This window comes from Cyprinus carpio, chromosome B7 (assembly GCF_018340385.1).
Source record: "Cyprinus carpio isolate SPL01 chromosome B7, ASM1834038v1, whole genome shotgun sequence".
Classification (NCBI taxonomy): domain Eukaryota; kingdom Metazoa; phylum Chordata; class Actinopteri; order Cypriniformes; family Cyprinidae; genus Cyprinus; species Cyprinus carpio.
The window spans coordinates 46364668-46391729 of NC_056603.1; the positions used below are offsets into that span (position 1 = coordinate 46364668).

A 27062-nucleotide genomic window follows, 5' to 3' on the forward strand; every position below is an offset into this window, starting at 1 on the left:
TCCTTAACAAGAAAAGAACCTGTCACAGGACTTATTTAAAATGTTGGCCACCTTGGGGTGATAAATTATTAGTTTTTTTCTTGTTAGAGGATAAAGAGTCATGGCACCATGTTATATTAATTATTTTGTTTTCCCTTGTTTTTAATTTAATTTAAATCATGGCCACCACTAAATGTACAGTTCCCACAACACCCTTTCTAATAAGTGCGGGGGCCACATATTATTGAATTTGTGTTAGTTAAACAGTGTGGGCAATGAAGGGGTTGGAGGGTATTGGGTGGCACTTTATTCCCCTTGTTTAGTAAATTAGCTAAATCGTGGTGCCCTACTTTTGTGGAACAGGTGATTCTTATGTTAATGATCAGCCTTATTCTTTGTTTGTATTTTTTTTTCCCCTGCATGTCATGTGCAAGGCTCCAGCAATGTGTAAAATGTCATTTCCCAACCACACGTTATCAAACCCCACCACTTCTACTCCTCATCTTGAAATGTCGGGTGAAATAGGTCACTGTAGTAGAAATGTTTCATGGACGGTTCCTGTGACACACCCCCCCCCACGTATGTCCATTGTAGGACAAAGTAACACATGAGAGTGTGAAAATGAGTTAATTTTCTAGTCCAGGACACAAACGTGCCTAGAGTTGAAGAAACACCTCTCAAAATGAAACAAGACTAAAACAGTTTGAATGTCAATACCCTCAATTGACTAACATTTCAAATAAAATAATGTGCAAAATAAACAGATTGCAAGTCATGTTAACCGGGCTACAATGCTATTGTAAGAATCATGCCGTGGATACATTCACAAGGAAAATTATGAATAAATGATTCATTTAGCAAAAAAAAAACCGCACGCACTCAATAAATTAAACATCACAGTCATAAATCACAAAAACGCAACATTATTGAAATGAAACAAATCCACAGTTCACAATTTTCCCAGCAGGAGAGAGAAAAAACATAGTACAGTGTATTTGCTAAATTATACGTTTAATGAATTTTGTAATTGTGAGATATAAATCTGCTTCAGATTTGACTGTGACTGTCCTTGTTTCTGAGGAGGGATTTGGCACTAATCCAAGCAGCTCTGTGTGTTTGGCACAAGAGATAAAAGACTGAACTCGGAGCTCATTTGAGCCCAAACCTAGAGTTAATGTCAGAGCCATTTATGAATCGATCTAATTACACATTTAGGATTATTAATCAATCCTTCAGGTGTGGCCACACTAATTTTGAATAATTTGTTTCATACCAATGTGTTTGTGGGCTCTACGTGCTCCGGATTCAAATAAGTATCATAAATTTGTTACAAAAAGCACCAGTTTGTTGATGAACTTGAGAAAGTCACGATTTTAGGTAGCACTTTTTTTTAAATGTGAAAGATAAATAATTGTGTCAAATGGTTTTTAGTGCACTAGACGAAAAGACCATTACCTGCTTGTTGGTTTTCAACGTCCTTCGTAGCCCCAAGTAACAATTTAACAGAACTTAATGAGAGCCTCTCTTTCTGGTTTGGTACTCTGTGGAAACAATAAGCCAGCATGTTTCAAAATCAACACAGGGCTTTTATTAAAAAAATATTCTGTCTCTACACATAGTTTAAAAGTACATAGCCTCAAGATTTATGCTGCTTTATCACAATGCTATATAGCTATCAAAATCCTCTCCAAACAATCTGCTTTATTTCCCACAACTCATTCACTTGAATCAAAAGGGAAAAAACTTCAATTTCCTCTTACCAGCTGTTGGGAGCCCAAGGGCATTGTGTGAACTAGCACATGTGCCGACAACACTGTTGTTGTTGCCTGGAAGGGATGTACTGTCGTAGTGTAATGCACTGCAAAACACAAGCGGCTCAGGCGAACACACATCGACAGACAGCAAAATAAGATCTAAACGAGAGTCCTAACTTACAAAGAAAGCAAGAAACAGAAAACAAAGGCAACAGAATATCAATTAAATTTCTGCTTCACAGCCAATTCCCACCTTCTCTTCACTTGATAATCGCACGTTCCTGAATATTTCGCACCAGCCAGAAAATTACACTAATTAAGGAAAGAAACAGCCTTCACTCTTCAGAGTGCCTTCGCCTCTCCTCTCCGCCTTCCCCTCCATCTCTCACACACACACACACACACACAACACCCACACACACACATCCACCTTTGCTCAAATATCAGTTTATTAACACATCCTGCACTCTTTAGGAGACTGTGTCTTAGATCATGGAGCGTGTGCCCCTGAGGAAGAGAGCAGACCGGCGTGTGCACAGAGTGATAAAGCAAGTATGAGGAGATATTACAGAGAGAGAACCTAACAGACTGCAGTCGTTAAAATCACTGTACTCATTTCAGAGGGTATGGAATCCCCCACCCACATTACTTTAATTCAAAATGAAAATAGCCATTAAGGGTTATTTGTTTCCTTTTTTTTTTTTCCCCTCCCACGCTTATTACAAGCGGGCCCCTGCGATTGGCCCAAAGCAGGTAATTTTCACATCCGCTGTGTTTTTTTAATTACTAGTTTCATCTGTAAACGCGCATGCTAAGAAAACAAACAGAGCTAATATGGAATGCCACGGTGGAAAAATCTAAATTGGTAAACTGGCGACTGCTGCAGGGCCACTGCCCCGTGAACACGACGATACTGCGCAGAGGTTGATCACCCCACCCGCCCCAAGTTGACCCCGATGAACGCAGGGATGGACATATTTTAAATATTACCATGGGCAGAGATACTTAAAGACCTTGTCGAACCATTTTTGACTCGGAATTAAGAGTGGAAATGTAGGAGACTTACTTTTATGTCTTTGTATACTAGCAGTTTTTCTTGTAGTACCAGGTATCGGTCCTGAAACTTATTCCCCAAAAGCAGTTTGTGAAGAACCGTCTTGACTTTGAGTTGCTCTCCTTTAATGAAATCTTTCCGTTTATCTGTCACAAACAAATAAAACATATTGAGTCATACCATGAACTATTTATGAGACAAAACCATACATAACTATGCATCTACTGCAGCACTGCCACCAGCGCAGCCCCCGCTACTTCAAACTCCTAGCAAGGTGTCATACATTTTAAAAATGGCTCAAAGTTGTACTGAAAAGCAAGTGAAATCTCATCTGCAACACATTTCCAGCTTAACACATTGAGAGACTAGCTTTTACATACACATCCTGCCACATGAATAAACCTTTGCATCACAGGACTGCTTAATATATATTAATATCTTTAGTGAGGCATGTAGAAAAGCTATTACTCAGCGCAGGTAGAAAATGATGATTTCTGGCTGTCGTTACTGATGGTTTCAATAAGAAACCAAAAAGAGTGTAAATGCACTTTCTAAAAAAAATAAATAAATAAATAAAAAACTGCTTTGCTTTTATGCAACTATGCCATTTATCATCTAGAGTGAAAAATTGATCAAGAAATTGGTACAGAGACTCTAAAAAGAAAAATTAGGCCAGAATCAGAAAACTTTATGACTGATAGTAACTAGTGCTAGGCGATTTATTCTATTTTTGCAATGATTTGTTGGCCACAAAACAACAAAATTCAAGTTAATCGATTTAAAACTCAGATTTATGGTTTATTAGGGTCATCAACGAAAACATTCACAATCTCCATGTGGAATGTTTCACATGATAAAAATAAACATGAGAGAACTGAGACAGGTGTCTGCGGTTTTAATAGCTTTAATAGTCTGATTTTTACTTCAATGATCTATTTTAGTCCTCAGCTGAAATTCTTAAAATATGTTATAATGTTAAAATAAATAAATGAACAGTATCATTCTTCCTTGTGTTCATTTAGTATACTAACTACTAACAAGGCTGTAAAATATGAGATAAGCACAGCTCTAAGAATAACCACAAGCTAATCTTTGAATGTGGCTCCAATTAAAGACTGACTGTAAATGTAATAAAACAATAAGGTTGTTTAATCTGTCGATCATAGTTTAGAGCGATCTGCTGGGGTTAGGCATTGGGACATTCATTGTCGGTACCTGAGTTGGAATCTGTCATTTTAGAACCAGAATATTTCTTAATGAGCAGGAAGGCCGAGCTGGGATCCTCCAGAGAGCTCCACTCCAATACCTGCTCCAGAATCTTCTCTTTGTAGTGTAAGGGCCGCTCCTGAGCACAGAGAGAATGATGAACGCAAAGCTCCATCTGACTTCCTTTCACAAAATGACTGCAACTCCACAGAACAGAAAGGCCAGAAACATATGCTATGCAAAAATGCTACGCAAGCTCGATTTAACCACATCATGTGCCTTCAAAACATGTCAGAAACACAATTCATATAAGTATGTTTGGATGGACTGCATGTTGCAATGTGGAGAGCGGACATTTGGGTAAATGTTGTGTAAATTTATACAATATGTTCCTGGACAAACATACTCTCTAGACATTCTCTAGAATCTAAAAAAAAAAAACAAATGAATCAGTAAACTGTCTATTCTTACATACAGATTACATGAAAAAAAACAAACAAACAAAACAATCCTCCTCATCATCACCAACCCATGACTCTCACATAGTAAAGCTGTTTTTGCTTTGGGTTTGTCCTCCTCACAAGCATAATTATGTGGTGCAAATTTGTAATTATCGCCAGCCAATCTGACTATGATTAGAAAACACACTCAAGTGCAAAATAGATCCATTATCAAGTTGTAATTTGTTAAAAAGGAAATCACAATGCACGCTATTGGCAAAAATCACTCCTTACACACCCTGGCTCTCCTCCCACAACTGCATCACAATCTGCTAATAGTTTCGCATAACCCTCATGAAATAATAATAGTTCTAATCATGCGCATTCACTTAGCTATTGAAGCATTTTAATGTGTGTGTAAGCCTTAGAGGAACATCATTAAATGCTCTAATAATTTGCTATACACTTGCTAAAAAGATGCTTTATGTTAGAATTCACTCGCAAGTTACATTTAAATACGGATTCCAACTGTTTTTTTATTGTTTTATTGTAAGATTGAACAGCAGCAGGAACCTTACCCATCTCTCCATTCTCCATGACCTCAAAAGTGGTCCAGAGATCTTGAGCTTTGACCTCCATCCCCTTCATCTCCAGAGTGCTGATGGCAAGCTCGTCTGACCTCATGCTAGGAGACACTTATAGACACAGACATCAGTATTATTCTGTTTTCTGTGTTTTAAATGTTCAAAACTTCATTTCCTTGTGCAAAAGGATTTTATCTACTTTTGCTGGAGGAGAAATGAGAGAGGAAAATAGGAAAAAGATATCAAAGTGTCAAGAGATAAAACACTCTGAAGCAACCTCTATTAACTGAGGTTTCCTTGACTACTGATAAAACACAATTACTCTCACAATTGAATCAAACATGCCTTTGATTAACTGCGGTTTGATTTAGTCTGTGGCAGAATACCCTCTAGGTTCACACACACGCACCACCACACACACACACATAGAGCCAGACAGTCACACACACCACAGAGAGAGAGGGAAACAAACCTTGATTAAACAACACTTCTCTGGCCTTTTCTAAGTAGACTTCAAATATCAGGTCACCAGCAGGAGAGAACTGCAAACACAGGTAGAGAGACAACACACACAAACAAACACAACTTTAAATACATACTTAATTCATATAAATATAAAGAAAGAAAAAGAAAGAAGGAAAGAACGAAAACACAGCTTATCTAAGAAACTAAGCACCCAACTGTACAGCAGTCTTTGTGGATATAATACAAAAGCAATCAGCAGCCCATTCAGTTCAGACCAGCGTCTGTGTGTGTCTGACTAAATGACCACACAGCTGGAGTCCCACACATCATTTAGCAGCATTACACAACAAAAGCTGGCAAACATCTCAGCTCATGTAAACCACAGATTAAAGCTCCTCTTTTAAACGAATGAAACTGCGTTGGCAAAATGTATTTAAATGTAGCGTAAATGACACATATGCTTCTGTAACATTCTATGAGAAACAGTATATAAACAGTATATATAAACACTCTTATTCAGATATTCTGTCTTATACAACGAAACGTTATTTTTGTAGCCATGGGAATTGTACTAGTCAAAAGTTTGAACACAACTAGCTGAATACATTTTTCTACTATCTGATTTAGAGCAGTGGTTCTCAACCAAGGGGGCTGAGACAAACAGGGTTTTTCATTACATTAAAAATAATTAAGTTAAATGCTATGTTAGTTGGTTAATATGTGAGGCACCTCTGGATCCTGTGCAGATGTAATATATGTGTTTAAATAAATAAACCAGTATGACGGGGCCTTAAAATAGTGTGTTGGAGAATAGGTGGCCACGGAGTCAAAAAGGTTGAGAACCACTAATCTAAAGACTTATGCTTAAAATGAGATTTTCCCCATACATGAATGTGACCCGGGACCACAAAACAAGTCATAAGGGTCAGATTTTTGAAAACGAGATGTATAAATAAGCTTTTCATTGATGGTTTGTTAGGATAGAAAAATATTCGGCTGAGATAAAACTATTTGAAAATCTGGAATCTGAGGGTGCAAAAAAATCTAAATATTGAGAAAATAGCCTTTAAAGTTGTCCAAATGAAGTTCTTAGCAATGCATATTACTAATCAAAAATGAAATTTTAATATATTCATGGTAGGACATTTACAAAATATCTTCATGGAACATGATCTTCACTTAATATCCTAATGATTTTTGACATAAAAGAAAAAATGATCATTTTGACCCATACAATATATTATTGGCTAATGCTACAAATATACCCGTGTGACTTATGGCCAGTTTTGTGGTCCAGGGTCACAAATGGGCCAGTGACATAACAGTCATGTTTGGTCCAGATCTATGATGTTTGTGAAAATACATTAAAAATGCATTTCAAATAAAAATGACCTAAATTCATCTCTTATTTGGCGATCATGCTTTTAATTCATGAATTAAAATCCACTTTTGACCTGTACTGTATTGTGTTTCACTGTGTGAGTGTGAATGTGAATGTTTAAGCTTTCAAAAGTATTTTTCATGGGTCAGTTCCAACATTGTCCTTGCCCAAACTTGAACAAATTCAATGAAACTTTTTAAACTTGGACAGTAGCAAACAAAGGAAGATTAATTTGTTTTTCAGCTTATCTGAACAAATTGTTCCTTATGGTGCCAGCGAGGTATAAAGCAGGAGACAGAAAGGTTAGGCAGCACAAAGAGCTTGCTGTTTGCTCTAATTTGCTCAAAACAATACCAATACAGATCAAATTGATTCTGTGACCTGTAAAAACGTACACACATATATGCCAACACAAGGAAGTTAAAAGCTAAATGCACACATTTATGGACTGTAACATCATGCTTTAGAAAACCCGCAAACACACACATACACACCTATTTAACAGGAAGGTTAAAAGGGATGACTTACTGTGGTGTCCTTCCACCTGGTGATAAAGCTGTTTTCTTTCTCCATTTGCCTAACCTGCTCTTCACTGACCTGTTTTAATGGACCCACACAGATAAACACAGATTTAAAGCCCCTGTGCACAGTAAACAGTCCTACTCACATCCCCAACAGCAAAGTCAGGGCATTTCAACTCTTCAGAAAGCAAGCCACAAGTGGACAAGTTTGCAAAGGCATGTCAGAAAACTAACCCAAGCAGGTCAATAACATACACAAGTGGAATATAAGTTTTCAGATGATTTTAATATATAATGGCCAATAACTGATATCTAATGGTGCAAGCTATTTTTGCATTTAGATTGTAAATGTAAATATACTGTAAAAGAAATAATGCTCACTTAAAGCTAATCTGTTAAATGTAAGCTTAGAAATGTTCATACTGCACATTATGCTGTGATGCTTAAATGCATTTATAAGATATAGAATAAATAACTTTAAATGCTTTATTTTTATAACAATACTTTAAATTTGATATTAGCAGTTTGAAAACATTGTCACATTTGTAAAAAACAAAACAAAAATGTTAACCTATAGAGTAAACTTTTAATTTACACCTGCATGCCTTGCTGTTATGCTGCATATTACTTTAATGAAATTTCCCATGTTTTTCTCTAGATCACGGTTGTTAGCAACACTAAACTTCACGTTTCACACGTTCTCCCTCTCTCCAAAAGTACAAGCGTGTGTATGTGCAAAGCCGGGGGCCTATGAAAGTACGAGCGGGCCGAGGGGGAATTAGCACAGCGCAGCACTGTAAATCCCATTACAGAGGCACGCGTCCAAGTGCAACACGAACACCGTCCCCTTCCTCACACACTTACACTAAAGCTGCGCATTTCGCGGTGTTGAATGGAAATGCTTTTCACTGTTTATAGCACCATGGAGTTTGTCATATACTCTGTAATGGTTAAACAGCCACAGCTTGCCAGTTTGTTATAGCCCTCTTCAAATGAGGGGTTCAACACAGACAGGCGTCTATTCTCATGAGCGATAATTAGAATGGACAAGAAGATCAATGTCTCACATGTCCAATTCTTCAGTAATAAAAACACCACAATTGACTACGAAATCAAGTTCTTGTGTATTAATAAAAAGGGTATAACGGTATAAATTATTCATTAACCCCACACACCTGTGAAAACAACACTTTTGGCTCTCAAACTGAGAATATGAGGGTAGTGAATATTGGAGCGGTCTCCCGTTTAGCAGGCTCTTGGGACTCAAGCAACAGAGATCAACTATGTCTGAATCCTGAGAGAGGACACATGTTTAACTCACAGAGAAGAGCTGGGTGTAGTTGTTGATGAGGTCTTCCACCACGCGGGACTCCTGAGCTGTGTGTCCCTCCGTTTGAAACAAGCACGAGGAGAAAACACATGCCAGATTCTGTGTGTTCATCTGGTTGATATGCGAGCACCTCTGGATCCTGTGCAGATATATGTGCATAAATATGGGAATACTTCTGGAAAAACACCTATATAAATCATAGATGAGTAAACACACACACCGTTCATACAAATATATACACTTCTGAATTCACTGAATTCTTTGTGTAATGTGTAATAACTGTTGCAACTCTTGCATGCAAGCTCAAGCTTAAGTAAAGTAGTATAGCAGTATAACTATTTTATGATGCCTAAATTAAATTTTAATATTTACATATTTAATTACACTACTGTTGAAGATTTTGCTGTCTGTAAGATTTTTTTAAATGTTTCTGAAAGGTCTCTTATGCTCATCAACCATTATATTGTGAAAATATTATTAAATATGATTAACATAACCATTTTCTATTTTTATGTTTAATGCAAATGTTAATGTTTTATGTAAATGCAAATCAGAATTTATATAAGCCATTCCTCCATTCTTCAGAACCATGGGATCCTTCAGAAATCATCAACATAATACTTTGATTTGCTGTTTAAGAAATTTTGTTATAATAATCAATGCTGAAAACAGTCGTTCTGCTTAATATTTTTGTGGAAATCATGAGGAACAGAAAGTTCAAAACAACAGTATTTATTTGAAATAAGACTTTTTAATGCAAAAGTCTTCACTGCCTTTAAACTCAAAGTATTTACTTAACTATTATGTCCAAGTAAAAAAAAAAAAAATTGTAGTCAAATAAATACAGCATTATCATATTGGAAAAACATATTTGATCAGAAAAGTTTTTGTTGGCACTGTGTTTTTGTTAGCAGAATTTTAAGGCAGTTTTATGAAGAAAGCTTTGGCAGGAAGTGAGTAGATTTAAATAAAAGCACATATAAGCAACAAAAGAAAGTAGGCAGGTGTAAATGCTGTGTAGACCTGAACACAGCAAAACGGTTATTGTACATCATGAGGGAAATGTTAGGCTACACTCCAAATATGCCAAAAGGGCCAATTAAGCCTTCTTCAAACAATTACAGTCATTACAAGAATATTTCGAACAATCTGACATACCCAGTGAGGGTTTGGAGCGCCCATGTTTACTGTGAGCTATAACCAGACTTCAAACATTAACACAATACCAACTGGAAATGTTACTGGCTTCAGAGGATTTAATTGCAGAATGTTGTTGTTGTTGTTGTTGTTGTTGTAAAAAGGGGGAATTACCTGTACAAATGCTGCAGCAGAGCACCAAGTGTTAACCTGTTGACTTTGGGTAAACTCTGAATGTAGGTTGAATACTTTTGCACTCTGACCTTCTCATCCTGTTCATCTGCATGTATGGACAATAAACACTATTTAAACTAGAAATGTAATGTGCATCCACATAAAGTTCTGTTTGCATTTTACACACACAAAAAAAAATCCTTGACCAAGCCCCTTAAAGGTGCATTCAGTAGTTTGGTGCTGGTTTATACTCACACCATATGAAGACTGCGCTCATACTAATTTCCTATAAAAAGTGTTTTAATTATATATGACGCCAGTCAACCAACTTAATGTATTTTGCCATTATAAAATGACGAAGAGAATCCACGTGCTCATTAGCTGATGCCTCTGTAGATACGCTAGTAGTGTTTCATGATATAAAGAGTGAAAATCCGTCAAAAGAACACACTTTTGCTTTTATCGTGCAAAAAATATGAGAATCAGTACCTCTACAACTGAAAAGGCAAAAAAGATCTGAAGCCAGAAGACTGACAAAAACAAAGACAAAAAATAACGATCATGCTGATCCACATCGATAGATGGCAGTGTGGCATCTAACACTACTGTGGTAACTGTAATTAAAGTACAAAAAGAATGCTGATGCAAACACTAGCTAAAGAACTATTGAACACACCTTTAATAACAACCAACTGGACTTTAGAGTAGTTTGATCTATAATTGAACACAAATTAATGTTCATTCACAGGAACAGATTAAGTGGTTGGCAGCACTAACCAAGGGCAGAGATCCAAAAAGGGTAAAGCTCTTTAGCCAATAGAGCATCTTCACTGTGAGACAGGAAGCTCTTGAGTGTGTCTGTGACGTCCTCTAGCCGGTGCTCTTGAGCCCGTAGCTTAACAACCCGAGCGTTCTTGGTAAAGTCATGCAGGAGCTGGGCCACACGGCCCGGGTCACCGTTCTTCTGGTAGATTCCCTCATAACACAAACCTGGGGGAAAGGTCAACAGTAAGAGCTTTGTGAGATAACTTTATAGTGTCCTTTATGACATGATAAAAAAAAAATAATAATAATTTTCAAAAATGAGATACATTGAATACAATGAAATACAATTGTTTAGATCTCATAGGAATATAAACAGCTTACCATATTGGGTGACAAAAGCAATGCAGCTATCCACAATGATAGGAACATCATTTTTATTCAACTGCTGGTTGCAGAGAGCCATACCGTCCGTCCCAGCTGCCAACTGGATGGAAGAATGCCACAGTGCAAAATCCTGCTTGGTTATGCCATGTATGTACACAGTTCTGTATTAAAAAAATAAATATACACATTTACAAATTAAAATATATAATTCACAAAAAGAGGAGTTATGACAGCATGGTGACAACACTGTACACTTCAGTTCGAAAGGCTCTTATGCTCACCTAATTGACTAAAAATACAGTAAAAACAGAAATATTGTGAAATATTATTACAATTTATAATAACTGTTTACTATTTTTATATATTTAAAAAATAATAATTGATTTATGTGATCGTAAAGCTGATTTTTCAGCAGTCATTACTCTAGTCCTGTGTCAAATGATCCTCCAAAAACCATTTCTAATAAGCTAGGTGCTTTCATACATCAATGTTAAAAACAGTTGTTATGCTTATTTTTTTCAGGATTCCTTGATTAATTTACCTGAAACAGAATGTAACATTATAAATGTCTGTTAACTTTACTGCCACTTTAGATCATTTTAATGTGTCTGAATACACAAAAGAAAGTATTAATTCATTTCTTTCTTACTTTCAATAAATACATAAAATACCAAACTTTTGAATGATAGTGTATGTTTACTAAAACTTAATATCAGCAGTCTTTTATGTTGCATTATGGTGTACTGTACCTCCCACTCTCAACCATGAGTAAGACCTGAATCTTCTCATCACCCTCCATATGAGTGGACACAGCTGAGGAAAAAAATATAGGAAAAACTTTGCTGAAGCAGTCCATAACTCCATTACCTTGACAGAATGATAAAAGCACTCTTAGACAAACTAAAATGAAAAGCATTAAGAGTGAAAGAAAACAGAGGAACATGAAGTGAAACAAATGATGAGAGCTTTAGTGTTTTGTAAACTTTCCAGCTGGAGTAAGTGGAGCAGAAAGCGGAGTGCTGCTGGTCATTAGTTTCTACTGCAGTACACGAGAAAACTGCCTCACTGAACCCATCAGACACATGCACAGTTGTACATACACATTCAGAGTCATTGATTCTTCAACTAATCTTCCTCACATCTGTCTTTTTCCCACTCCCTTTTGCCTCTCTCTTTCCCTCAAGTGCCAGACCAATACTGCAAATCATATTCAATGACCAAAACTCTTTATCAATCTTTGTATTATGTTTCATTAATTAATCAAATTCATAGAGTCAATCACTTGTGCATAAATTCAAAGCTTAATCCATATCAGAGTAATAAAAACACAACCAAATCAAAACAAGTCAAGTGAGAACAAAATTGCTCAATTATTTCTGAAACTCCATACTCAACTAAAATCAACCGAAACATAGGAACTTAAAGGGATAGTTCACCTAAAATGAAAATTCTGTCATCATTTACTCACCCTCATGTCTTTTCAAACCTGTATGAGTTGCTTTCTTTTGTTGAACATAAAAGAAGATATTTTGAAGACTGGTGGTTCCCATTGACTTCCACAGTATTTCTTTTCCTACTATGGAAGTTAATGGGAACCACCAACTGTTTGGGTAAATGATGACAGAATTTTCATTTTTGGGTGAACTATCTCTTTAGGATCCTATGTTTAGGTTGATTTTAGTTGAGTTTGGAATTTCACCACATACAGAATTTTAATTTTTGGGTGAACTATCTCTTTAAGTGCTAAAAACAAGCACTTTAATTGTTGCACTTTAGCCATTTTCAAGGTTGGCAAATTTTGTTTGCCAATGTTATTGAAAATGATTTTTTTAAAAAGGAAAGGAGCGCTACTGGGCACACAAGGTTTATTAAAAGCCATTACTGAAAAGAGGCAAACATTCACTATCACACTTTGATAAAAACAAACACCACTCACTTCATCCTTTTAACCCCCCTAAACAACGCCCTTAACTTTTATTAAGGAATTAAAAAACAGAATTAAACCAAACAGCCTTGTAGTGCTGGGGCTAGCATTGAGATTCCAATAACACCTCTCTAGGCTCTCTTTTTCTTGTTTACACATACGTGGAAATTATTTACAAGGGTAGAATGACTTCAGATTAAAGGTGGCCAACGAGCTTCCTTTCCATTTAGTGAGGGTTTAGATTATGTTGACAGATGAAAGAGAAGTCAATTTTAAAAGTAATTATGCTTAAAGTTCCCAATGGACATACAGTTTTTTATTGCAGTAACCCAACGGTTGAACAAAAGGATTGATGAGGCTTTCAAAAATACCTTAATTTTTATCTAACTTTTGCCTTAATGACAGCAGCACTCTAGCAGTATACACTCCAGAAGTTTGTGTAAAAAAGGCCTCCAGCATGATCTGAGATGATCCATAGAGCATCTCGAACTTCAAACTGTACAGAGTCACATGATCAATGTCACAATTTTATTTTGATTAACTAGAAATAGTGCAGAACCTGAAATATTTCTCAAATGTGGCTTTCAAATATAAGGTTGTGTTTACATTTGTACTTTAGTTCTTTTGGTCCGGACCAAAAATGAAAACTATACATTTAGCCCTCGTTTGTTCAGTGTTCATTTTAACACTGAGTCTAAAGATACAAAACAAAATGCATAAGGATATGGTCGCAACCTAATTTTTTTTAATCCCAGATTTTCAATGTGGCCGCAGACCTTTGGACCCCACTGTACTTGAGGCACCTTTTAAGATCTTCAAGAACAAATGGATCCTTATATCGGAGAACCTGCATGTACTTTTCAGGACCATGGACAGCAAAGCCTTTGACAAATACTATAAAACTACCATACTGTCATTCAGGAAGTTTAGAGAAACTATTCAGAGGTGCTTTGAAGCATTTACTTACAAAAGACTATGAGAATTCCTTTCAAAAGCTTCTTTGTAGACAAAATATTGTGTATGACTTTCAGATGTCATTTCTACACAAAGCTTTTCCATTGCTAAATGAATAAATCTAACATTGCTCTCCTGTTTATGGCAGGAGCGAGTAAAAGAGGGTGAGCTAGGGCAAGCTGTGAACTGCTGGTCTGCCTATGTCTGTGTCCTAATCTAATTTCACAGAGTTGCAGCCCTTTGAGGCCCATATGTTCTGTCGCTATAGAGATCTTAAACCACTGGAGACGCTTCGTTAGCGTGCCACGCTACATTTCAAGGCTCCGTGAACTGTTGAGGCATCACCCTCTTAATCCTGCCCCGAGTATGTTGGCTTTCTGGATTTGATCCTTTTTTTGGCCTTGAAAGGATTAGGAAAAAAAGAGATTCATTGATTTTTCCCGCCTCGTTCTAGCGCAATTGATTGAAAATGTTGCAAATCTGGTCCATGGGTGCCAAGCTCGTGTCAACTACCTCCCGCCCAAACACGATTGCCATCGGCAACTGCGGTCTCCCTTGGAGACAGACGAGACGTGTGACCAGACGAGTCTTTTAGAGACGTGGGAACAGAATCAAACATTAGCACACTGAATGCCAACAAGGACATACTAGCAATAGACAGAAAAGGCGAAGAAGACTAGGTCTAGTATTTCAGACAAGATTTCAAGAAAATGATTGTGAGGCTCAAGGTGTCTCATAATAATACTGAGAAACTTTACCTAAGAAATCACTAATGTAATTCATTAAAAGAATAGACAATATGGGCAATCTTTTTAAACAGATGATCCTAAAAATGCCTACTGAGATCGTTTTTAAGCTCCAAAAAGGATGCAATAACACAATGAATGTATCATTAATGCTATGTTAGCCATTATTTACTGCTAATGTTTGTCTCGAGTGACCTGTTAACCACTGCAATCAGATCACTGAATCAGTAAACTGAACTTGAGAATCAGACCAGATTGATTTGAGAACAAACCATTGAATTGATCCAAGGTCTGGGTCATAAAAACTGTTTGTTTGCAAGTCAGACATTATAGCTTCTCTATGGACTCTCATAAAGGCTGAAAGGAGCGAGGACAGTTGACAAGATTTTCAATGAATAACTGAAAAATTAATAAAATAACATTTCTAACTGTTCCTCACCTGTGTTGTTATTGTTAACTACAAAAAAATGAAAATCACTGAAAATTTGTAATTGAAGCTAAAACATATATATATATTTTTTTTAGGTAATTTTTGAGCTTGGCAATCCCAGTCTCATTTACTTTCATTATATTAAAAATAATAGCCATGATAATTTTTCAAAAACTAAACAAAAGAAAGAAGGTTTGGAAAAACATGAATCAACTATTCCCTTAATATCTTTCATTCGACTGATATGCATGCATTTTTGTCCTCACTAAGCTCCTGTAGGCGTTTGAGTTGAAGAACTCCCTCCTCTTCATCTTCATCTCCAGAACAGAAGTAGAGTTCTGAGCCCACTAGAGCAAACCATCCCATTCGCCAATGATAAAGGTCATGACCCTCTTTGTAGTGCAGTCGGCCAATAAGTTCACTGTCCTGCCTCAGCAGAGCATCTGCCCTTGCAGAGACAAAACGCTGAAACGAAAGAGAAAAACATTAAACAGCGGAGCCGTGTGAGATGCAAAAAAACATTTAAAAGTCAGGGGCTTGTGCAGATGACACAAAGAAGTATCTAGTGTTTTCTGCCAAACAAACTACAGCTAACCCTGGAGTTGCATTAAACCGGCATATAAAGAATGAAACACAAACACCCTTTGAACATTTCCTAGCTGCACCTCCACACTTCACATAAATGGGAATACGTGCAAGTGTGTGTGTGTGTGTGTGTGTGTGTGTGTGAGTGAGGGATGAGAGGCAAGTGAGATGGATCTGTTTGAAGGAGTAATAGCATACACTCACTCGCACAAGAAAAACACTAACGCACACCGACACAACAGGGACAAAGACACAATAAAATGACCTTCAAGAGTCGATGCATACAGCACAGTGCGGCAAACGCTGCAATTCATATTTGCGCACATATGCTGAACCCCTGCAACGTTGAAGTTGCGCTATATCTTTTAAGAGCTATTTGATGTGTTCGAGTGAGTGTAACCTTGGCGATGGCATGTGTCCATTCCTGCTGTGCGTCTGAGGTCTCCGCTCCGAACACCAACACTCTCTGAGAGAGCAGGTACAACTCAAAGGTGAACACTGGCCTGAGGGAGGTGTGGAAACAGCACAATTAACACACACACACTAAGTGACTGAAACACACACATGCCCACATGCTCACAGCTGTGAAACAGAAAGGATGGTGATTAATCTCTGTTAGTCTTTTGCTCTTACAATAAACAGCTGAACGCTGGAGATTAATCCAGGAGGAAAGGTCACTCTCTTAATGGCTTTAACAGCTCTGACTTGTGGCCCACATTTTTGGACAGGGGGATATTTTTGTTACAGTAGTGAAAGCAAACGAATTCAAGAAAAAGGGGGATTTCAGGCTTAATCGGGTTAGAGGTCGGCCAGCATGTCGGTTTCCTCTTATTTCTTGTTAGTGTTGGTGGGGTCACATCAAAACACTTTCCATAACCACTAACCGACAAAAAGTTGGTCAAAAGAATGAGTTCATTAACAAGAGGGTGTGAGAGAGAGAGACAGAGTGGGAGGGGGAAACATGTACCCTGTTTCAGTGATGTTCTCAGTGTTGCTGATGGCCAGGCTCACCACATCGCTGACATCAACCCGGCCTATGGGTGTAGCGTTCTTCTCATTTTCATAGTAACTAAGGAATCCACCTTCCAATGTACACCAACGGCGGACCAGGTCTGAAACATACAAATAGAAAAACATGAGATTTAACTACTGGTACTAGATTCAATTACAGATTCTTTATCGCACTTAGTGGAACTTGCTGTTATTGCTCACACAGACAGATTTAAACAACTTTAGTGCATAAATTCTGCACTGTTGCACTACAGACATGAACGACAGACAATTCCACAGGTAAAATCCAGCCATTTCAACAGGAATCCACATGACTGGAGTCTCACATGAAGGTGAAAAAAAGTTCCCTATGCAGATGTAGTTTGTAATTAAATTGGTCAGGCAAATTTACCAACAGAAAGCTGCTCAGTTTGAAAGTGACTTTTATCTGAATAGAGCTTCAAGCATGCAATTTTGACAATGAACTTCTTTTTTTTCCACCAAAATTTGGTAACATGACTGCACCTTTAGAGTTGCTCTGAAGGATAAATGTGGTCAATATCCAGAACATGTTAGCAACCACATAGCAATGTGTTAAAAACATTTAGACTACATTTTACAATTTTATGTGTTCATAGTAGGCTCTCTATTCACTCAGCGTACTTTAGGATTTGCTTATCACAATACAATTTAAAGAAACCAGAGAGTTTCTAAAGAAGGCCAGTGGCAACAAAGGGTGAACAACTTATTTTCTTAAGTGGATATACTGTATTAATGTTATTAAGAATTCAGAGCAGATTCACAGCCCCTTATGGTGGATTATCCAATAGTTACCACATAATGAAATCTTTATCTACTACTATTTTAAAGACATTAAAAAAGGTTTAAAATATCCTTAAAGGATTTATAATAATATAAACCAGGTATGATCCATAACGAGTAACCAGAGACAGTTACATTTTTTTTTAAATGGAAATTATCTACTCAAGAAAAAAAAGAAACTTAAAAATGCCAAGTGATTTAGCCATACATTATTCAAATGCACCTAATGAATTCAAGCTTATCTAACTTATTATGTTTTTGTTCAAGTAATAAATAATTTATCAGAGACTTAAATCCCTAGTGTCCTATCAGTACAGTTCACTTATTGGCTCAGTCCTTTTAGTCAGCAGTTTTCTGATTGAGTATTACCCTCAACACCACTTTTACTGTACAAAGCCACCTGCTGGGTGCAGGACAGGTTGTGATATGTAATGTACATGTCGGGACAAAATTATATGTAATTGTAAAATCAGACAAAACTGTATGATTTTACAACTGCTTTACTCAACACTGAGAGTGTGTTGAGTTACAAAGCACAAGTAAATCTGACAAGACCATTTTTAATAAAACCAAAGCAACAAATAACCCTTTCCTCCCAAAGCAAACATTTAAAAAAGGATTTAATAAAACAAACTGATATTTCATTATGTGAAATATCAGAAACACTGATATTTAATTTTATGAGTCTGAATGCCTTTAAAGCGGTGTTTAAAAATGCAACAAAAAAAAATTAATGCTAACTAAAAGCCTTTTATACCATTTGGCATCACATAAAAGTGCAGTTTGAATCTATAAAAGATACATCAAGGAATGTTAAGGCCTGTAAAGACAGCACATTAAGTACTAAAATCCAAGAGATTCTCCGCAATCTGAGAGGGCTTCATAAATATTTCAATAAGATGTTACACTCTTTTTCTAACTATTACATTAAGTTATTTAAGTATTACTAGCTTTGTTCAACACAATATAAAATATTCAGAGCAAAAGTCATTTTCATGTAATACAACTGTCATTTGTCTTGTGAAAATGCTGATGGTCTCTTTCTCAGCGGAAAGGCTTGTGTGATGTTTCCAGAGGGGAGCTATTAGACAAAATAGTGGATCTGAACTCCATCCTCGTGTTACAGTGACACAATGTTTTGTTCCTGACAATGCCTCACCTGATTCATCTACAAAACTGGCACTTCATTAATCCAGTTAGCTGGGTTTTGTGAGGGAACAAACTGTTTTGTCGGCAATGTCAAGATGAGAGTTAAGAGACACTAAATTATGGGCAAAGAGGGGTTATCCATGTGACATTCAGAGTGATATTTAACCTTTAAACTGATGGTATGAAACAAAATGTTGATCAGTGAGAAACTTCAGGTGTCAGCGTTGGTAATTGGTGACTGTTTGGCAATAACACAACACATTAATGCGGTGTGTACATACACATGCACACAAGTCCACAGGCAGCTGGCATTTACTATCAACAACTAGCCGACGTGGCCGTCTCTCAGTATCGAGTGTGGTGTAATACAATAAATTGCTGGTATTTATTTCCCTCACACCTCTTCACCTCATCTGTCTGAACCTCTCCAGCTCAAATGCCACCACAGTAAGTGCACAAAAACCCTCTTGTCACTGTCTTTTCATTTTCTTGTTTACAAAGGGTATGGATATATAATCTCTGAACCAGTGTTCTCAGGAAACATGGAGAGGTGTCCTTTTCATTAGTCATTATATTTGAATTTGCACATCATGTGGACAAGGGTCTTTGTCTACTTCAACTTCATCAGGGTCTTTAACTGAATTGAAACCATTTTTAAAAATTCACATCAACATCTCAATACAAGTCAGGTTGCTGGGGTCAAGCCTCAAAATTCAAAATGATTAAAAGAAGATTTGAAAGGCTTTTCACAAGCAAAGTTGCACATTTACTTCATACACATCTAACATGTGCTTGAATCTTGAAAAGGCTGGAGCATTCCTGAAAGATGTGCATATCCCCTTGGAGTTGCTTACTATTACAATCCATGTACATCTTGTAATGTGTTGTTTGTGCACAAGAAACAACTATCAACTGTACATTATTGTTCAAAAGTTGGTAGTCAGTAAGATATGTTGTTGTTGTTTTGTTTTGAAAGAAAATACTTTTACATTTTTACAAAAATATATTTCAAATAAACGCTGTAGTTTTGAAATTCTATTAATCAAAGAATCTTGAAAAGAACGTATCATGGTTTTCACAAAAATATTAAGCAGTACTGTATTTTTACCCAAATAAATGCCGCCTTGATGTTCATAAGAGCATAAATATTAAATAATTTTACTGACCCCAAACGTTAGCCCAGTGGTGTATATAAAAACTATAATTTTTCAAATTCCACATTAATTAGATGCTGCAACAAAACAAAAAGTTATCATTTAACCAAAACACTTATCACTCATATAAAATTTGGCCTTTTTCACAGTGAATGCATAAGGAAAACAACAATGTATCTACAACAGCAGATTATGCTGCTTATGCTGCAGAAAAAAAAATGATTTCTGTGCTACTGTATTGCTAATTTTCTTTAATAACAACCATACATCACAATCAGGGGTTGTCCATTGAAAATTATTACAACTTAATGGTCACAAAATGACATTTATGAGAAAATATGTAACATGAGGAGTGGAATCACATTTATTTCCAGATGATAATTAATCTACACAGAACGACACTAAACCTCAAACTGGAGCTATAAACTAATTGAATCAGCTGGATTCTGTCAATGCAGTCACTGTATGCATGGAGCCCAACAAATGTCTTCAAACAACAGAAGAGTAGTTTACTGAAGTAGTTTATATTGCTTTAAGCACCGATATAATGCAACAAATGTTCTGAAAAGTAGGTTTAAAAAGCATTTTCTGCTGAGTTTAATTTAGTATGAGCAGAAAAAGGCCCAGCACCAAAACACGCACTTATGTTCCCGGTAGACAGAAGCACTTTGCTAGCAGTGTGAATACTGTAACATGGATGCAAAAATAAATATGAGCTGCTTCACATGCAGTGTGAAACAGACCATAGTGTAAAACTGTTGAGAGACTGTTGAAAAAATCTAAAGGTCAAATCGTTGTGAGCATTTATTTATAATGTGCGAGTAAAGTGACTCATATTCATGTGAGTTTAGTGTCTGGAGCCCAGCATAGCACGGTTCAGAGGCTTAGTCATCAATGGACGTGCCTCAAAATAATCTTGTTTTATCATTTACACAGGCGGAAACCTCATGGGGAACCTCTTTCAATTGCGGATGGACATTGTTTGCTATGAAAGGATCGCAACATTGATCCAGATGAAAGAAATGAATGAGTCTCGATTGAGAAGTTGCCCCGGCTCTGATACACACAGCTACCAGCAGTGACAGGCAATGGGAGCTTGTTTTAGATGCATTATCCCCTTTAGAGCATGGGGCGTTTCACAAGTACACACACACACACGGAGGAATACCGCTGCATGATTTATAAAGGGGCAGATGTGGTTGTTTTCTCCTCTTCCCCTAAAAGCACGATTCCTCTGCGGGTGTCAGCGGAAGCTCAGTAAAGACACACAGAAAAACACTCTTTGACAACGCGCACAAACATCAGGGTTGGGCAAAATTCGGAATTTAAGAATATGCTTTCAATTTATGAATGTACATTTCAAACGAATTGGCAACACTCCATAGGACGTGTGACAGGAAGAAGAATTTACTGAATTAAAATTTACATTTGGTTCAGCCCAACAATAACAGATAACTCTGTTCTATTTGGCTGCCTTCTGGGAAAATTATGGTGATAATAAATAAATAATAGAGTAAGAGAGTAAAATCTTCCACCATAGTCCATAGAATTACATTATTAGACATAAATTTCTATATGTAGTATTTCAAACATTGTCTATTTAAATAATATTTCTGGAAATACACTGTATGTTGTTTTATTTTATTAGCCTATGTATTATTAAACACAACACTTTATTGTCATTATGAATTCCGTTAGAATTTCACATCTAGTTTGAGCAGTTACAATTTCAATTGGCTGAATTCACTGAGAAACAGAATTGGAATTTAAAATACATTATCAATTCAATTCTGAATGGTGCTTAAATCCTAAACACTTAAATTTATGCACACCCACATTAAAAAATTTCCTTTACAATGACATCCAGTATTTTAGTAATCCATTAATGCTGCAGAATACTGCTGTGAATGAATTGTGAGACCCTTGTTTTGTAGAATATCAATGCCAAATAAATGGGAATTTAAAATTTAGAGAGATTAAGTAGTGTAACAGATAGAAAGAGCAAAGGAGACAGGATTGGATGAAAAAATCCCATCTCCGTAAGTATACGAGAACAGAATTGCTATGGACAGAAACAGAGGAGAGAGATGAAGACCACAAACTGTGAACCTTGAAAGTTTCAAACACTGAAATAACACTGAAATGCTCAAGTTTAAATCAGAGGTTTTGATCTGTGTTTTCTGATCATGCAGTGTTAGGGAACAACTAAAAGATTAAATCCTAAACACAAATCACTGGATAGTTATCTATTTAAAAAATATACTGGACCATAAGTATATTCAGTGTGGTTGGCTATTTTTTGTTAGTAGCGTGTGGTGTTTGCTCCTTGTAGCAAAAAATGTTGCTACAGCTTTAAAGTGAAGTCAGTGCAACAACCGGACAGCCTCAAATCCAACAGACCGTGCTTTTATTAAAATCCCCAGAACGAGACCATAAATTATTGACATTAGGTTTTATATAGAGCATTTTAGACCATTAGCGTAAAAGGCTTTAAGGCAACCTTTAGTGGAAGAGCTTTAAAAAGTCCTTTTTTTAGGAATGGCACAAGCAACATTTTCCTGTTGATTAAACCAGTTTAAATGCACTGTTTAAGTAGTACTGCTGAATATTTTAGAAGGGACTCTACTATTACGACACCATTAATGTGTCTGCACAATGTTTTTTATAATAAATTAAATAAGGTATTTTCAGCTTGACATTAAAATTCTTTTAAAGAGGCATGTAAGATATGTATACAATGTAAATCAGTAAATAATAAAAGGGCAGGGTAGGGGCAGCAAGCTGATGATTCTCTAGAGCTGTAAATCAGCACAAATCAGACAATAATATTTTTTTTTATCTGACCTATTTTTCTAAGCAGAAGAGAACCAAAATATTTTCATATTTTTGTGGAGATCTATTTCTAAAGAATCAAAGAGTGTTCTGTGATCTGAGTGTTTTCTAGAAAGGTGCAATGCGGTTGCTTGGGTGGGTACTAGGTGGTTGATTACTGGCCCAAGTTAAAAGAAGCCAGTCTTACATCACTACGATGTTCTGGTCTCTGACATGGCTCACATCCCTCCTCCATTTTCACTGCTGTAACATTACCTAGGCCAAAATTGTAAGATATTTTTGTCCATAAACACCCTTGTGTAAAAGTACACTTTAGCATACTTTTAAAAAGAGTCCTTATTGCAGAAATAACATACTTTAAAAGAATATACAAGAGCAAACTGAATGTAATGCTTTCAGGCACACGCATGTTAATTGTGTGTTTTATTATAGATATAAATTTACATTACATAGTTAGCTGAACTTTTTTGGTTGCACTTTATTTCACAGAATGTGCACTAACCTGTACTTACAGTGAACTTACCTAAGAAATGACTGGATGATAAAAGGTAACTACATGGGTTAGGTTTAGGTTCAGGGTTAATACCTAGTTATTACCCAGTTATTGTAATTACTATAAAATGTACATAAGTACACGTGGGAAAGGGCTGTAAAATAAAGTATTACTGCTTTTTTGGTTCCACTTAAGTATATATTTATTTGGAATTCCATAACTACTATTGTATTTGAATATATGTATTTAATACTTATAAATATATTAAATGTAATATCAAATAACACTGCAGTATTTATAAACGAGTATTTTACATGTGCTTTATCTCATCAAAATAAGTGTACTTAAAAACATGTCAAAAGATTAAGAGTTTATTCTCAAATGTACTTTCAAAGTTAAACATTACTTTGAAGTTATTACAAAGTGTACTTTTTAAAAGTTATGAAATATTATGAAACTTAGTCATGAAAAACTCTATTTAAGTTTCTTAAGTGGTCCATTATTTCATAAATATAATTTTTTCTGTAAGAATAAAAAACGGTGCTCTACAAGTGCATATTCAATACAATTAAGCGCACTTCTTATCTTTTTCTTTTCTTTTCTCATCTTATGCAACCGTGGTTTATTTGAGAATGTTCTGAAGAACACTCCAAAGTTTGGTCATGACGTTACTGGAAGTTCAGGAAACTTTTCAGATTCTCATCCACTTGCTGAAGTTTCTTTTTGTGCTAAGAATAATGAGGCATCTGTTTATTATCATAACAGACGTTCTTTAAACTTTCAAACAGTCATCACATTTACTTTTAAGATACTTAGAACTGCATTAAACCATTTTCAACTATCAGAGTCTAATTCTAAAACACAGCTTGCTTATTTCCAGTACTCATAAACACACACGCACACACACAGTGATATCGGGGAAAACAGGCAGAGGACCAAAGCAGGCTACCACAGCTTGAGACAGATGTCCCCTAGGGATACAAGATAGAGACGAGCTGAAAAAAGAAGAAAAAAACAAACGAGCTTCTACAGTGGAACATGTGCTCCAGATGCTTGTGCTACTCCACCAAGAGTCCAGCTTAATGTAGGGCCCTTTCCTGGCCCCGTCCCTAGAGAGAACTTCTGTCTAACCACCAACAGTCCTCTCCAGATGCTTGGAAGAGAACAGTGTGAGCACAATGGGTGCCAGAGAGACGAGGGGGAAACATACTTGAAAGAATAACATCTTTGGGGGGATTTAGTATAAGAAGAATGGGGTACTCAAATGAAGGGGGCATAATAATATTACACAAATACGGTGCAACCATTTCCAGCCATGGGTGAGGATAAACAGGAAGCGCAGATGAATATTCATAGGTAATTATTTGGATGAATGGATAAATGAGGAGGTGGGTGTCTGGATGGATGAATGCAAGGACAGACGGACTCACCGGGTCTTCCTTTCCGGTCCAGAGTGGCCTTGCCGGCGTTCACAGAGCAATAGAGGAATCCATCCATAAAAGACAGAACATCAGCCGAAAAACTGCTGTCAAATACTGCTTCCAGCTTAGGAAAATCTATAGAGAGAAAAAACAGGGAGAGATTAAAAAGAAAAAGGAGAACAGCTGATTAGGAATAATCCTATAATATGGTGAGGACGAGAAATGCTGTTTATATGGAGATCAGTCGCATTATATGCAAACACAGTTTGCTATTCCTGCTGCTTTCAAGTGAAATTCAAAGTTTTTAAAAACTATTTACCTCAGAAGCTTCTTGATAACCAGTCAGTCTTCCTGCAAGGTGTCAAACAGCTTTTAACATCTAAATTTCATCCATTTTAATATGTTTATTTCTCATTTTGCAAGGTTATTTATTTAGTAGGCTTGTAAAACTTCCATTCAAACATAGAAGCTCAAGATTAGAATTTGACTCTGCTCCCCTCGTTCTGCTCTACCTCTTCATCTGCTCTCCCTATTTGCCTCCTTCACTTTTAACTCCTTTTTCCGCCAACTACCTTATCACGTTCTGATTCAATTAGCCACTATGCTCAGGTTCAATTTTCTTCGGGAAGGCCGGCAGTACAGACGAGATTTTATCACACATTTCCAGTCGCCAACATGGAAAAAGTTCAAATAACTTTAATTGAAAAGCTTTTTAATTGAGGGATCTTTCCATCCATCCATCTCTTCCCTCCAGCTACTGATACTTCTCTGTTTGAACGAGAAGTATTAAAAGTGATAATGAGATGGGACGGAGGGAAGTCCAATTTGGCGATCTCTGCACACGTGCCTCCAACATGCAATATGAGAACCTGCATAAGTAATATATTCAAATGTATGTGTATGTGTATTTTTTCCATTAGACTGTAGTAATCTAAGCGAAACAATGGAACTTGTTGCAAGTGGAATGTGTGTGTATGTGTGTAAGATGATAACTGAATTATCTGACTGAGAATCACATTTACAAGCCATTAAGTTAATGAGGCCATAGCTCCACACGGATTTAGAGGTTACGCAAATGTTGTCCTGCTGTTGTTACGATGTCAGTAAGCTTAACAAAACATTGGCAGAACACTGTAAAACATTTTTTTTTGACTGTGCTGATTGGAGGATGGCTTAATTAGGATCGTTGGCACACTTCCTGTAAAGGCCCCAAATGAGGAATGTAATGACACACACACACAATCTACAGCTAATTATAGACACTTTCAGGGGCAATGCCGTCTTGAGGTAAGGATTTCTCTGTGTGTGTGTGTGTGTGTGTGTGTGTGTGTGTGTGTGTGTGTGTGTGTGTGTGTGTGTGTGTGTGTGTGTGTTAAAGTCGCCCATTAGCCTGTAAGAAATGCTAGTTGTAATGAAAATTTGACTGAGTACCAGACGGTGTGTATTTAAATGCAAAACAGGAAAACATAAAAATTTTTATTTAAATAGCATGTTATTTATGGTCTACACTACCCTTCAAAATTTTGGGGTCAGTAAGATTTCTTTTTGTTTTGTTTTTCATAAAAAGTAATTAAATTAATACTTTTTTGCTCAGCAAGGATGCATTAAATTGAAGTGTCAATAAAGACATTTATAATGTTACAAAATATCTATTTTAAATAAAAACTAAATTAACTTTTTAAATTAGCTTAACAGTTTCCATACAAATATTAAGCGGCACATCTGTTTTCAACATTGCTAATGATATGAAATGTTTTTAAGCACCAAATCAGCATTTTAGAATTATTACTAAAGGTTCATTTTATAATGAAGACTGGAACAATGGCTGTTGAAAACTCAGCTTTGACATCACAGGAATGAATTAGATTATTTTAAATTGTAATGTTTCACAATATTACTGTTTTTACTGTATGTATTGTACATCTCATTATCTGCATTCAATATAAGTTTTACACACTTTCATGCATATTTGATAACATTCAATTCTGATACAACTTCATCTCCTTTTCCATCAAAAAGCTGCCAGCTATTAGACTGAATAATCAATGTCATATTAGATGACTGATTTTATAATCTGAATTGTGTATTGTATAATCATGGTGTAGTATATAATTTGATGCTTGAAAAAAAGTGCTTTTTTTTGGAACATTTGTGGAAGCAGTGATACATTTTTTCTGGAATCTTTTAATGTATAGAAAGTTCTAATGAACAGATTTTTTTTTCTATGACAGGACAGTAGAGATATGACAGGAAGTGAGTTGAAGAGAAAAATTGGGAACGGGAAAGGTCCATGAGGCAAGATTTGAACTCGGGACACTTGAAGCACAACTGCGCCATATGTCTGCGTGCTGCCCACAAGGCTATCGGTGCCAACAAGAACAGAATTTG

General features: G+C 36.4%; 1 protein-coding gene across 1 annotated transcript in view; it reads right to left on the reverse strand.

The window, feature by feature from the left end:
* Positions 1 to 3937: 3937 nt before the first annotated feature.
* Positions 3938 to 27062, reverse strand: part of LOC122133858 (arf-GAP with Rho-GAP domain, ANK repeat and PH domain-containing protein 2-like) — a 69076-nt gene continuing 45951 nt past the window's right edge. Inside the window, 14 exon segments of the mRNA XM_042728871.1 lie at positions 3938 to 4132; positions 5007 to 5128; positions 5486 to 5514; positions 5516 to 5559; positions 7392 to 7460; positions 8706 to 8853; positions 10026 to 10131; positions 10803 to 11015; positions 11172 to 11335; positions 11924 to 11987; positions 15495 to 15693; positions 16214 to 16316; positions 16781 to 16925; positions 24684 to 24809. Coding sequence (XP_042584805.1) covers positions 3974 to 4132; positions 5007 to 5128; positions 5486 to 5514; positions 5516 to 5559; positions 7392 to 7460; positions 8706 to 8853; positions 10026 to 10131; positions 10803 to 11015; positions 11172 to 11335; positions 11924 to 11987; positions 15495 to 15693; positions 16214 to 16316; positions 16781 to 16925; positions 24684 to 24809 — 1691 coding nt within the window. The 3' untranslated portion in view covers positions 3938 to 3973.